The sequence below is a fragment of the Scyliorhinus canicula genome, chromosome 17 (genome assembly GCF_902713615.1).
Source record: "Scyliorhinus canicula chromosome 17, sScyCan1.1, whole genome shotgun sequence".
NCBI lineage: Eukaryota > Metazoa > Chordata > Chondrichthyes > Carcharhiniformes > Scyliorhinidae > Scyliorhinus > Scyliorhinus canicula.
In genome coordinates, this window is record NC_052162.1 from 32,308,540 (window position 1) to 32,323,442 (window position 14,903).

Sequence of the window (14,903 nt, forward strand, 5' to 3'; positions counted from 1 at the left end):
CGCTCTTTCACCCTCCTTAGTGCCTCGCTCTAAACCTGCTCTTTCAAGATCAGCCCCAGCTCCTCTGCCCACTTTGCCTTCACACCCTCAACTGAGCCCATCTCCTCCCCCACTATACCATGGTATATGCCCGATGTACTGGCCACCTCTGACCCTAAGCAGGGTAAAGTCCGTTTGAGAAAGTTAGAATCTGTAAACCCATATTTCTCCTTCAGTTCCCCCAGGCTAAACCGACCCTCTTAAAAACAAATCTCCCACCTTCTCCATGCCCTTTTCCTTCCACTCTCTGAAGTTCACACCTGACCTAGCAGGCTCGAATAACTGATGGAAGCTAGCCTCAAGGCAGCCTTCAAATTGAAATGTTGATGAAATTGCCTCCAAATTTTTAATGTGGCTACTACCACCAGGTTAGTCAAGTGTTTCTTCGGCACTACTAGAAGCAGAGCCATTACCAATGCCCCAAGGCTTGTCCCCCTCACAGACTCCGCTTCCACCCGGACCCACAGTTCCTCCGAATCCCCGCATCACTCTAGCACTTTTCAGTGTTGGCCGTCCAATTGGCAAAGCCAAGCCCTCTACTTGTCTCTTCCTCTAGAGCACAGTCCTCCTCATCCTGTGGCCATTACCCACCTAAATAAACCCAATCACAAGCCGGTCGATCTCTGTGAAGAACACCTTGGCAGAAACATTGGGAGGCACTGAAATAAAAATAAAAATCTTGGCAAGATTTGGCCAAATCTTGGCTGAGTGCAATCTTAAACGATTTCACTCAGCCTGCCAGGGATAGTGGGAGACCATCCCACCTTTACAGGTCTACTCTTACCTTCCCCACCAGACTTGTGTAGTTCCCTTGCTATCTGGACCCGCAAATACCAAAAATGACTTCCTGATAGCCAGAACAGAACCCACGAAGCAACCCCCCCGCCCCCCCCCCCAACCACCACCACCACCATGTATTTGTTCTTTACTATTTCTCTGGCGTATAGCCAGAGACGGCTCCAAAGCGCTGCAAAATCCCCATAAGTCGTCCCACTGACATCTCTGGATCCCTAACTTATAACAACAAATCATTGGCATATAGCGAGACCATATCCTCTACCCCTCTTCTAACTATCCCTTCACAAGCTTTCAGTCCTCAGCGCCATAGCTAGTGGCTCTATTGCTAATGCAAACAGCAAAAAGGACATAGGACGTCTCTGCCTGGTGCCCCTGTGCAGACGAAAGGGCTCAGAAGTCACTCAGAAGTGCAAACACTGGCAAATGGGATCACATACAACAACCGCGCCCACGCTACAAAACCCAAATTTCTCTAGTATCATGACCAGATCGTGCCACTCTACCCCAAAGATGCTGTCTCCGCATCAAGCAAAATTATAATCCCCCGGACTAAGTACCACGTTCAACATGAAACTCCAATCTTTATTGAATCAAAGACCTGTAGGAGTCAAGAATGAAGGAAAAATATTGATCCAAAGTCTTCTTTCCACAAGTTGGTTTGTCAAAACACCTGGTGTAGTTACAGTAAGTGACCCTCAAAATCTAATCAATGACTGATATCACTAAGGATGGTTGTCAGTGAATCTGGAGAGGAAGCAGCCAGTTCTGGGACTGTTTCATAACCAATTCCTACTGCCTCCTCCCTATTGGCATCCAGTGGAATACAAACCAAAATGTATATTGGGGAGGCAGTGGTGTAGTGACATGGACTTTAGACTAGTAATCTGGAATATCCAGGGTAATGCTCTGGGGACTGGGATTTGAATCCCACCATGGCAGATAAATCAATAAAAATCTGGAATTAAAGGACCATAAAAACATTGTCCACTGTCATAAAAACCCATTTGGTTCACTAATGGGAAGGAAATCTGCCATCCTTACCTGGTCTGACTTACATGTGATTCCAGACCCACAGCAATGTGATTGACTTTTAACTGGCAGAAATGACCTAGCAGTCAGCTGTGGGCTAGCCCTGCTGCCTCACGGCGCCGAGGTCCCAGGTTCGATTCTGGCTCTTGGTCACTGTCTGTGTGGAATTTTCACATTCTCCCTGTGTTTGTGTGGGTTTCGCCCCCACAACCCAAAGATGTGCAGGGTAGGTGGATTGGCCACGCTAAATTGCCCCTTAATTGAAAAAAAAATGAATTGGGTACTCTTAAATTTATTTTAAAAAAGAAGTGACCTAGCAAGTCACTCAGTTCAAGGGCAAGTAGGGATAGGCAACAAATGCTGGTCTTGCCACTGATGGATGCCCACATTCCATGAATGAATTTTTAAGAAGTGTAATTCCCTGAATTCATGGGGAAGAGCAATCACAGTAATTCAATGTTAGCGAGGCAAATACAATTCCTAACCTACATGTTTATTCACATGCATGTATATGCTGCCTGGTAGGGATCGATTTGTAGTAATTGAGGATCTATCCTAAAGTAATAGATACAGTTTATACTACTGGGTCGATATTTATTCTGGTTCGCACATAAGACATGGCTACATGGGTGAAGTACAGGAGAGGAATATGAGCAACAATGAAACCATTGGTTGGACTTTGAAAGGAGAGTCAGGAACTTGACCCCAGGGGCTCGATTTAATGCTCCCCGCTGGTGTGTTTGAAGGCAAGGTGGGAATGTTAAATCCTGCGAGCCACCACCAATGCCGCCATCCATGCTTCCACGATAAATGTACTATTGGAGGGGTTGGAGTTGGGAAGTCCTCTTGACAGTGGTCAGTTCAGGCACTGAAATGTGCAATTAATGCCAGCATCTAACCAGTGATTTGAGAGGTCCAAATGGCCAGGCCGATAGATTTGCCGGTGGAGGCCAGGGGTGAGGTTTCTTCCTTAAATAACCCCATGAGTCAATCGGGAGGTTCCCCCCCCCCCCCCCCGCCCCATGGTGTACGCCCACAAGCTGTCCACCCCCCCATGGCCTCTCAACACCAGCACCTATCCCCTCACTGACTCCCCTTGCTGATCCCAAACACTTGCATAGACTATCACTGCCAATATGCATTACTCTCCTGTCGTCCAGGAGAGGGTCTTCACTGATGGAGAGCTTGGCCATCTCACCAGCGACAACTTCTGCCCCGACCCCCACTCCCCAGTCTTGCCAGGTGCCCCATTCACCCTCGAAGCCTTCATGGTTTTATTTCTTCTGAGTTGGTCACTTTGCCAAAAATTTCAAACAAATGCAATCTCCACCTCCTTTGTCTAAAGATGTGCTGGTTCTGTGGGTTGATCATGCAAAATTGCTCCTTATTGTCCAAAGATGTGCAGGCTAAGTGCGGTTATGGAGTTAGGGCAGGGAAGTGGGCTTGGGTAAGGTGCCCTTTCAGAGGGTCGGTGCAGACTCAATGGGCCCAATGGCTTACTTCTGCTAATTACTGCACTGCAGGAATTCTATAGTTTTATTCTGTGGTTTTAACAAGCTCTTAAAGGTGGTTAATGTGGCATTAATCAGAAGCAGCGAGCAAACCGCTGTTCCTTTTCCCCGCCTCGAGATCCACAGGTAGCCTCCAGTCCCATGTCTCTGCAAGAGTTAAAATCTTCAGTATGGCACGGATAATCAAAGTTTTGAAATTATTTTTTTTGGTATTTTTATCCTTGGTAATGGCTGGCATTAGGCAGGATGAGGAAACTTTACAAGTATGACATCAATGAAAAATGACCAAGCACAATGTGGATGTTCTGATATTAGAATATACAACTCAGGATTCAATAAAACATGTAAACATAAAGTAGCTAACATACATTATGGCAATAAAATACATACCTAGTCCTAAGTTATGCTTTTTGTTAACTTTTATGTAAACATCTGATTAGTTTGCTAGACATGTGACCTGTGAACTTTATCAAAGTGGGTGATTTTGCTGACTTACGTACAGAGGAAAAGTAATTAGCCTAGTCCATGCTGTATAATAGGCATCTCTCTCCATTAGAGAGAGAATTGGTCATGGAGAGATTGAGGGGCACCATTCTGCAAGTGTGGGGCAAGACAAAGAGTTAACAAGCACTCTTATACCCCATTCTTTGTCAAGTGCCTCAGACTATGATATTCATTTTGCTTAAACTTAAACATTTCAAACTTGATGAAATGGGTGACACACAGCACAGTGGTGAGCACTGTTGCCTCATAGTGCCAGCGACCCGGGTTCGATTCCGGCTTTGGGTTACTGTCTGTGTGGAGTTTGTACGTTCTCCCTGTGTCTGCGTGGGTTTCTCTCCAGTTTCCCCCTGCATTCCAAAGATGTGCAGGTGGATTGGCTATGCTGAATTGCCCCTTAGTTGTGCAGTTTATCTGGGAATAGGGTGGGGTCGTGGGCCTAGGTGGGCTACTCTTCCCGAGAGTCGGTGCAGACTCGCTGGGACAAATGACCTCCTTCTGCACTGCAGAGATTATATGGATTCTATGAAATGCGAACTTGGAAAAGCAGACTGAAAAACTGACATTGTAACTTTAAATGTCAATAGAAAGTGAATTCTTCTTTGATTTGAAAGAACATGTAAAAACAGATGCTTAGACCTTCTGGACAATTCTATTCAATCTATTCAATTACTTCAAATGTTTAAGAATGCGGATACTGCCACCTACATTGTTTAAAAATGTATGTATAATTGCTGGGAGGGGTGCTGTGAGTATGCCTCTAACCACAAATGCACCAAGTCCTCTGCTGTCCAAAAGAAATGAAAGTTTCAGCCAGGCTGCATATACGGTCACTGAAGCTGCAGATTGCATATGCAGTCTGAGTATAGATAATATTCTGACGATTTTCTGACTGGGAAAGCAATAGAAACTAAAACCTCTCCAAATTATTATTATGTTTTTATTTCCTAAAATAGCTCATGATCACAAATTGGGTTAAGTTGTTTTATTTTATTGAGACTTCCTCAGGCGGCACATTGGCAGTGGTTAACACTGCTGCCTCATGGCGCTGAGGACCTGTGTTCGATCCCAGACCCGGGTCACTGTCCGTGTGGAATTTGCACATCCTCCTCATGTCTGCATGGGTCTTACTTACCCCCACAACCCAAAAATGTTCAGGGTAGGTGAATTTGCCACGCTAAATTGCCCCCTAATTAGGAAAAGAAATTGGGCAACCTTAATTAAAAGAAGACACTTCTGAACCAGACTCAAGGTAGTCCATGAGGATATTCTCATTTAGTGGAAATGCTCACTAATTATTGTCCCTATCTTTGCACCCCCTGCTGTGTGGAACATTAATTCAGCTCAAATCTTTGAAATGAACCAGGCAATTCATGTGGGCAGGATTGCGTCAATGTGGTGTCTTGATCCTTACATTACATTTGCCAACGTTAGGGGACCCAAATTATAGGTGCACGACTGGTGTCATTCCAAACCAATAGACCAACATTCTGTGTTAGATATTCTATATTTTTCAGAATTGTATTCAAGCTTTTAAGCATTAACTAGTTGATTTAACACAGATTTTATTAAAACCTAATAAAAATCCAAATTAACCAAATCCACATCCTATTTGCTTGCTGGTGCTGGAATGCAAAAACAGACAGAAATGCACCCAAAACACCCTTTTATTAACAAGTTAGATAAAGAATTGTACCTTAAGATGTCAAAAAGCTAGTTCCTGCAGGTTAATACATTTCTAGATTTAAAAATGAGGCACAGCAATTGGGAAGGGAGATTAATTTGTCCAACGCATCACACAAGACAACACTATTTTGACTGTGTAACAGTATACAGTTGCATAGTATACAGAATATGACCCCACATTTAATAATACAACAGGCAAAACAATGCACTCTGCTGTCCGTTCATGTTTAGCGGTGACTTCTCCCCTCCTTTATAAAATATTTGGAAAGTTCATGAAAAGCTTTTTAAATGTGTATTGAGTTTACTTTTATGGATCCAAACTGATAATAAAAAAGGAAATCATCAACGCAATATGGCCAGGAATGTTATCAAGATTCCTGAAAAAAGATCTTCCAAATAACTTTAGTGTTCAAGTCAAAGTTTGATCTGGATATAAAACATTTGCTTGTGATCACGTGATTTTGTAAATTGCGAATCGCTCCCTGATATCCGTAAAATTCACATGTTCCGAAAATGTAAAGCGCCTTTTTTTCTCTCCCTCTTATTGGAGTGGAGTGCTCTCTGTACATAATCCTGGGCATATGGCTGGGTCGTCCTCACAAGCTCTGTAGTCCTTGCTGTTGTGCACTGTGGTTAGAGTGTGACAGTTACTTGGGCCATATTCCCAACAGGCGGGCCCCCAGAGATGTGCCCCGCGAGCAGCATCTGCCCCGCCATCTCTACAGGACTCCCTGGACCTGGGCCGTGGGGGGCCAGACAGGCATCAGACTGAGCCAACTGTTTCTTGGTCATCTTCCGCTCTTTTGCCCTCCGATTCTGGAACCATATTTTCACCTGAGTGGAAACAGAATTAAAACCGTAAAATATATCTCAAAAGGTGGAAAATAAGCAGGGCTGACTTGCCAGAAATTTTACAAGAGAAAGAAATCCTTGCATTTATTTTGGAACATCAGGACAGGAGAAGGCCATTCAACCTGTTGGGACAGAGCCAACATGCAATCAGACCATGGCTGACGTGCATCTAACTATCTACCTGCCTTGGTTCCTCAACCCTTAATGCCCTTGCTTATAGCCGATCAAATGCAGTGTCAATATTCTAATTGACCCAGCCTCAGCAGCTTTTCTGGAGAAAGAGACCTTCAGATTTCCATTACCCTGTGGTAAGATGGACAGCGGCCCGAATTTAGGCCCGATATAAAATTGGACACTCTAAATTAAGAATTGGACATTTTAAATTAAACCACAGCCAGCTCTAGGCAGTTCTGCTGGGAATTCAAACTTGGCCCAGATCGAATACACTGAACCCAGACAGACTGTCAGGACATGGCTGGACCTGACCGCATCAGGAAATAATCGGTCCCATTGATATGAATCGATTGTTTTGGGTTGTCCAGATAAAGCTAGACTTTCTGGCACCAGTTACCATACATCGAGTAAGGTTACTTGCGAACAACACACCTAAAGATGGACCACTGGGGGTGGGTTCCTGGTGTCCTGCAGAGTTGGAATCGGCATGTCCATTGAGTTTTGCGACCCCTGTCCTGGGACCTCATTGGCTGAGGGCCAGAGAACTTTCTGGAAAGGCACTAACAGGAGTATAAAGATCGACCACCCAGTCAATGCTGAGGTAGTAGAGAAGATTGGACAACCGACCAGAGATGGAAGGCAGCAACGTGTGAGACCCACCTTTGCGGATGAAAGCTGAGACAATTGAGACTCAGTGAATTGGACCCAAAGCTTGAATGAGTTCATCAGCATGGGTAGTATTAAGACTTTGCGGTGCTATGGAAAGCGTGTGGACTTCTAAAAGGCATTCAAAGTATTAAGGGTGCGATTCTCCGCACTCACGACGGGGCGGAGAATAGCGGGCGGCGCAAATTTTTACGGCGCCGCTGGTCCGACGCCCTCCCGCTATTCTCCCCCCCCCCCCACGCCCGCCCCCCCGACATAATCTTGGGAGCAGCTGCATCTACCAAGATGGCCGCAGATTTCATTACTCGGTATTGTGTTAACGAACCTGTCTTTCCGAGAGTCCGAGGATGGTAGCCAGTTCGGATTTTCTCTTGATTGTGATGTACCTGTTGTAGTGGAATTCCTTTTCCAGCTCAAGCCTCTGATGATCTGTGTAGACGACCCTGTACTTGTCTTTTGTCCGGGTTTTACCTGAAAAACCATAGAGAGGAATTTTAAAGCAATATCATTACTAACCCAACAAACCTGAATCTGAAAGTCATCTCTTTTAGTTGACGGACAGACTCTTAATTGGACATCTATCTTGCGTTAAAATGTCTGCATTCATTCTTGGCCATCCACCTGTTGCACGTAGAGTAAGGCACCAACATACAGGCCTTGCACTGCACTAATTCTGGCCTTCTCTTTCAACGTTCAAACTCGGTTTATACGTTTTTGACGAGAACTTACTAAATAGGGTGGCACGGTAGCACAGTGGTTAGCATTGTTGCTTCACAGCGCTAGGGACCAAGGTTCGATTCTAGGCTTGGGCCACTGTCTGTGCGGAGTCTGCACGTTCTCCCCCTGTCTGCATGGGTTTCTGCCGGGTGCTCCGGTTTCCTCCTGCAGTCCAAAGATGGGCAGGTTAGGTGGATTGGCCATGCTAAATTGCTCTTAGCGTCCAAAAAAAGGCTAGGTGGGGTTAGGAGTCTGCACGTTCACCCGGTGTCTGCATTGGTTTCCTCTGGGTGCTCAGGTTTCCTCCTGCAGTCCAAAGATGGGCAGGTTAGGTGGATTGGGAATGCTAAATTGCTCTGTGTCCAGGAAAAGGTTGGTGGGGTTACCGGGTTACGGGAATCGGTTGGAGGTGTGGGTTGAGGTAGGGTAAGAGCACCCTACCTCAACCCACACCTCCAACCGATCCCCGTCCGAGGGCCGGTGCAGACTCGATGGGCCGAATGGCCTCCTTCGGCACTGTAAATTCTATGATTCTATGAAATAACTGTAAAAGTGGATCGAAAGTTATTCCCGCAAATTGACCAACTAATTAGCATCGTTACTGATGGCCAGAATCAGTATCATTTCAGCCAACATTTAAATGCCTCGCCTGTGAAAAATAATTTTGCAGCAAAAATACTTTCGATTTTTGCCGTTCCACCCGTCCTTAAATTGTTTTATCAGTTGAAGATACCGAGTAAATTAGAATACTCCACTTAATAAGTACGTTTTGATATATGCTAACGCCCAACATTCTAAGTTTAAAAAAAAATGTCCCAGTATCTGTAATGGTAATTTGCTGAACTGTCAAATGACAGTTTGGAGGTATCAATACCCAACACGTTTTTACTAACAGACCTGAGTCAGCCATGATTAAATTGAGGTTGTTCTTTATATTCACTGAACAGTGATCACAATTCATTGAACTCTTCACCCGTCTGTTGCAGGTTCACAGACTTCTCAATGCAGCTATCCAAAGTTAGAGTGTTGTGTACGCCTGTAATTCGATAAATATTTACCTTCCCACCAGAACTGTGTCTCAGATAAGTAAATTCTCAAAACAAAATGTAGTTCAGTGTGCAAAATGACACTTCAGGCAAGTGTCGATTTCGACAGCTCTGCCTTCTATCGTGTCTCTCCCTCCAGCGAGCTTCCCCAATGACAACGAAACATTCCTCTTCAGTCTGGTTTCTGATTGACCGGTGCTGAAACCGCGGTTTTCAAAAGCAGAAACTCCCCGAGTTAACAAAACAAAAAATCTACCTCCAGCATTATATCACTGGGAAACAAAATCAAATAGGGCGAAGTCACAGAGATCAAAGGAATGATAAGAGTGGACCCGTTTGCTTATATAATTAATTGTATAACGAACCACTCCACTTCCAGGTCACGATCATCTTATAGGCTTAAAGTGTCTTGTGCAATTTCAGTGTAAATGAACGAAAGAAATCTCGCCCTCTCACGTTAATACTTATGTTCTTGTCAATAACTGCCGCTCATTCCCAGTGATGGAAAGGTGGGGCTGGACTACCCTATGGAGCACACATACACACACACTCGGGCAAATGAACAACGCGGTATTCATATGATAAAACGAGCACACTCCACACAAAGAGCTACAAGTCCGTTTTACAAAAGGGTGGCTTCCTAGTAGCTGGATCACAGGGAAATCTGTTTGATTTCCCTCGCATAAACAAATGGCGGCGTCCACTTTCATCTTAAAAGCATCTTTTCTGTTTTGCTTAGGAAAAAAAACAAACGTCGAAAATGCAAGCCGGCTTTTACCTGACGGTCTCCGGGGCGCGAAAGCAGACGGAGGAAACCAAACTTTGTGCAAGGGAAATGCTAACTCGGATTCGGTATTCAACTTTGAATCTATATTGCTACCAGCGACAATAGAGGAAGCAATTAATAATTTTGCTCTATTTAACACGACTATTAAGCATCGTTTTGTCCCATGGACCGCCTTCTGATGTGCCCGTTTTAACAAAGACAAGCGGAATATAAGAATCCACTTTAAATAGCCCATTTTATTAAATGGAATCCGAATCAAATAAGCAGCGAAAGTGTGGCGTTTGGGTGAATGGTCCACGGGTGAAATCCTCAAAATAACAGTCCTTGTATTTCCTTAGAAGCGTATAAACCAATATTCAAACTATTTGAATTGTGTTCAAGATGCAGAAAATGTTGCAGCTCATTCATTTACATGAATGATTCTTGAATCTTTTCTGTCTCGTCTGTTGAAATACTTGCAACCAATATAAACATGTTTGTCCACCAGGCCCTGGCCATGCAACTGTCTTTACGTTTCTACAAGGAGTCAGAGTGTTGCTTACTCCAAATTGTATTATTTTCTACTTGTTGACAATCGCCCCTTTCCAGATGTGGATGGGACTTAACCTGTGCATTTCCAGCATAGCCTGATATCTTAATCGATTTTTTTTTAGCATTGGGAATTTTATTTATTTTAATGTTCACTTGTTAAGGGCAAGTCGGTTTAACATGGTTCCCACACAGATACAGAGTACTGAATGACACACTTGTTTCATTCCAAGATGTTCCTCATAAACCATTTTGAAAGAGCTTTTCCAATTTGATCCAAAACAGAAATCAGTTTGATTGATAATTGACTTGCCATACACCCAGGTCACAGATGAAACATATTTGCATTTGAACAAGAATCGACCTGTCTTGTGTGTTAAGGGTTAAAATTCAACAGGTTCTCCGAAGCCTATGTAAATATGACCTCGGTTTATGACGCGGCCATCCGCACTCGCACTATTCACCTTGGTAATAAAATTCAGGAGACATTGCGGGCCAGACAATGCTACAAGGACAAGATTCATTATTTATTGTGAAAATCGTCACCCTTTCCGGTAATATAAAGCGGCCATGTTCCCAGATAATGAGGCGTTAGGAAGCGTAACAGGGCGCATATCAAAGCGAGCAGAAGTGTTGAAAGGGCCTGCCGCCTGAATATGACAAATAACAATGTGGTGACTGAAGAAACGGGACCTCACAGCTAGTTTACAGGACAGCAAATTAGCATTCAAACCGAGACCGGCGCCTGGCTACATTCCCACCTCTTGCAATGTGCATGGGATTCTATCACTGGAATCTGGGAATTGAATATACTTCTGTCGCTCCTCTCTCCCCCCCCCCCCCCCCCACACGAAAAAAAGTAATTTTGTTAAAGTGGGTAGAAACTTTTTTCACTCCCCCCCCCCCCCCCCCCCAAAGACTTCCACGCACTAAAAGTGACCAAGAGATTTGCTTAGCTGCAGAAACACACTGTGGGTTGAAATGCCAAGTTCTGGAGGGAGGGAGAGACTTCACATGGCACCGACAAGAGGGATGAGGTGGAAGTCAACACGTTGTGTGGAACTAACACTGGGAGCTTGCGAAGAGGGAGCCAGGATGGTTCACACGCCAAGTAACCTCTGTGTAACCTTAAAGTGGGGACGCGCGAGAGAGAGGGTTTAGTCCTCGCCTCCACTCCACCCCTTGGCCCTTCTTCAAAAAGCAAGTCTGAAGCTAACACTCCCCGGCCCTAAAACCTGGTTATTTATATTTGACACTAAGGTTCGATGTGCTTCTGGGGTATGTGTCGATTTCCTGACTGATAACTGGTCCTCTGACAATGTTGCAACGTCGAAAGTCTTTCGTAAATTATTCGCGGGGGGGGGGGGGGGACATAAGATATAAGATGACAATGGTCATCATTTCCCCAATTCTGCCTGTGCAGCGGATCCACCTGAACATCCCAGTGAATAGAACCAGGATTTTGAAGTTACGAACAAGGAGCAGGATGAGCCATTCGGCCCCTCGAGGCGTCTACGCCATTTAACAACATCATAGCTGATCTGACTTTAACCTGCATCCCACCAACATAACCTATCACCCTCCCCCGCGCCGGCCCTCACCAAGAATTCGCCACCTCTGCCATCAAATATTTGCTTCCACCGCCTTTCAGGAAGATAGTTCCAAAGACACACCATCCCCTGAGATAAATACATTTCTCCTCATCTCCGTTTTAGATCCCCATAGTTCTAGATTTTCCCACAATGAGGGAATATTCTCTCCATCTGCTGACATCCAGTGGTGAACTGGCTTCAAATTATAAAGTCCATATTCAAACTCTGTCAAATGTGATTAATAAGCAAGGCGCCGCAGACAAACCACCCGGCCTAAAGCAGAGTTTGGACATTGCGACTGTTCATAGCCGAGGCTGCCAACACCAAACCACCTGTATTTCCTTCCTATTTAACTAAAACTAAACCAATCAGTTCTGTCTTAAATAAACGGGCATTGACATAAAGGTAGTTCCCACTCATTAATGTTGAGTGTTTCCTCGACATGCTGGGCCCAATAAACCTTTGGACCCTCAACAGTCTTGGGGTGGAGTGAACATGTAGGCGGTAATAGTCTCGAGACCGGCCGATCTTGCAAGAAGTGACATGTTTTCCCACGCAGAGCCTGGTTGGCGAGCATGTGGAAGGTGCAATCACGCTGCGGTGGGACACATGAAGGGCTCGGCCCGGCCTTTCGTGCCCTTTAACACAGTAGGTGATAGGCATCACTGCTCTTTGCTTTCCCATTCAACCCAGTTCAGTGCCTGTCCCCATTTTGTACCCAGTAATAGGTAAGCTTCACGTTGGCTACACATCCTTCCACCAGTCCGGATGGGGTTATGTTTCAACCTCGGCCAATTATTTTATATATTGCAAAATTCAAGTTAATGAAACCTCCGAGATTTCGCCAGCAATGCAATTGCAGAAAAATCCGATTTGCAAAACGAAAAAAAAATCAATTTCCTGGCCGTATAAATTCACCCTCGTGAAAAAGAGAGACTTCATCAAATCCTAGAATGTGCAGCTCAAGGTTTAGCACACAAACTGCTTTTATCGCAGTCAAACGCAACAGCAAGCATGACTGTAAAAGTGTAACAGGGCGCCCGACTATCGCCTCAAGTATCCCCACACCCTGCTTCGCCAGCTTTGAGAGATCAAACGAATTTCTATAAGCGTTTCTTTTTTTTTAAAAGCAAAGGATTCCTTCCCGAGAATGACAACGTAGAACTAACTCTACCAAAGACACCAAACATCATCGTCCTTTAATCCCAGATTCCAATACTACAGAAAGTCAAGAAGGAATCATATTGTAATATCCTTCTATAAACTCCAATGTGGTGATTGCACTGATGGTTTCAATCAAATATAGTAGCTGTAAGCTAAGTTCCTTGATGAACCTACAGTTTAATATGCAGTTGCCTTACTTGTGCCCTGAATGTTACTTAAACTGGAGATTTTTCGAGTCTTGAGAGTTCTTACCTGCGGCAGAGATCTGCGCCGTTTTCTTCATCCATTCGTAAGGATTGCGCCTTTGGCTATTGGGCGAGGTTTGTCCCCCTGAAGTTGCATCTAAAGGTGGAAGGAGTCCTGCCGCTGAGGGGTTCAAGGCATTATAGTCAGGCGTGCTGTAAGGAACCTGCCCTGGAGTGGAGTTACTTATCTGCACTGGCACGGTGTTCGATGGACCGGGCCCATAAGAACTCCAGTCCTCCCTTGGTGGACCATATGGAGAGGTCCAAGACACCGAGGTTTGGGGGTGGTTTTCCACATTAGGCACATGATATCCCGCGTACTCCGAGTACTGTGGAGGAGAAACGAAGTTCTGTGTGGACAAATTGATGTTTGGTCGTCGGACGGGCCCTGGGTACATGCTTACTTCTTTATCCAATATATATCCCACATACATGGCTAGGGTTAGGGTTTGCGTACATGCTGCAGCCAGACGCAGCTGTCTCCTCGCACTGGTATTGGTCTGGTGAGGCTCATTCTGAACTGCCCCTATCGCACATGATTAACCATTGTTTACAGGACCCGACTCCTGACCGTGTGCCATAGGCGCCGCAACGTCATTGCACCGCCTGGCCATCGATTTGCATTCAAATAAGAAGTGATGCTTGTTCTGGTTAGGAGAAAAAACACACCTTTCTGTTCGGCGGCACTTCCTATTGCCTGGGAAATCCACCTCAACAATCACAATCCTTAAAGAAAATCACACGCCACTCTTTCATCCATTGGCTTAGATACCTTGAAAGGTTTAAATCTGACCTCGAATATAACGTTACTAAAACCAAGGGGACATATCGAATGCCTCAATGGCAACTGGCTGGAGAAACGAATAGTTTGCAGCAAAAACGGTTTTAACCTAAGGTGAACTGAGTTCACTTTGAGCCAAGCACAACTTGTGCGAGGCACTTTGAATGAGGTTCTGCAGACTCACGATTTGTTCACATTGGACAAGGAGGTCAATCAAGTTATTTTTTAAAGAGTAAGGGCCATCTGCTTTGCTTTAATTCTACATTGATAGAGAAAACCCAATACGTTGAACCACCCATTAGAGATGATTCAATTGTGCGCGTCAACATGTAACCTCTCATGTCAGGAAGCTGTTCGAAGGCACATTTTTGATCCTTATCCTCCCATGCTGACCCAGTTCGTGGGATATCTAATGGTCTAAAACTAGCTTTAAGAGCGCAACTTCAAACTGGCCTTTTGGAAGTGACCAAATCAAACGATTCTGTTTAGCAATACTGTAAGTAGCTGCGATTCTTCCGACTTTAACATGTAAAATACCCACGGGAGAGGGATGCTGTCCACCAAAGTATTTCAGATTGTTATGCAGATGACCCCAGGTCCATCTGACACAACTATTGACCGTGCGAAGAGGTGCAAAGTATCATGAAGCGGTTTCTTCACACAAGGTGAGCATTACCGCTGAAAATTCTTCACAGTTACAGTGAAGCCACTTGTTAAATCACGCCCCCCGCCACCCCCCCCCCCCCCCAAACAACAGAGGGAATGTGGATCTGATCAGAGCATCCAC

The 14,903-nt window shown here is 44.8% G+C and overlaps 1 protein-coding gene across 1 annotated transcript; it reads right to left on the minus strand.

The window, feature by feature from the left end:
* Positions 1–5,489: 5,489 nt before the first annotated feature.
* cdx4 (caudal type homeobox 4) lies at positions 5,490–13,769 on the minus strand. Its single transcript, XM_038774994.1, has 3 exons — positions 13,343–13,769; positions 7,582–7,727; positions 5,490–6,398 (listed from the first exon to the last, which is right to left on the minus strand). The coding sequence occupies exons 1-3, from the start codon at positions 13,767–13,769 to the stop codon at positions 6,198–6,200; spliced, it is 774 nt and encodes a 257-aa protein (XP_038630922.1). The 3' UTR covers positions 5,490–6,197.
* Positions 13,770–14,903: the final 1,134 nt, after the last annotated feature.

What these genes read in the sequence shown, in the direction of transcription:
- cdx4 (XM_038774994.1), bottom strand. Translation starts at nt 13,769, where the DNA reads ATGTATGTGGGATATATATTGGATAAAGAAGTAAGCATGTACCCAGGG. An exon ending in GGCGCAGATCTCTGCCGCAG is followed by an intron (nt 7,728 to 13,342) that starts GTAAGAACTCTC and finishes ATGGTTTTTCAG; the next exon opens with GTAAAACCCGGACAAAAGAC. An exon ending in TCGGACTCTCGGAAAGACAG is followed by an intron (nt 6,399 to 7,581) that starts GTTCGTTAACAC and finishes GTTTCCACTCAG; the next exon opens with GTGAAAATATGGTTCCAGAA.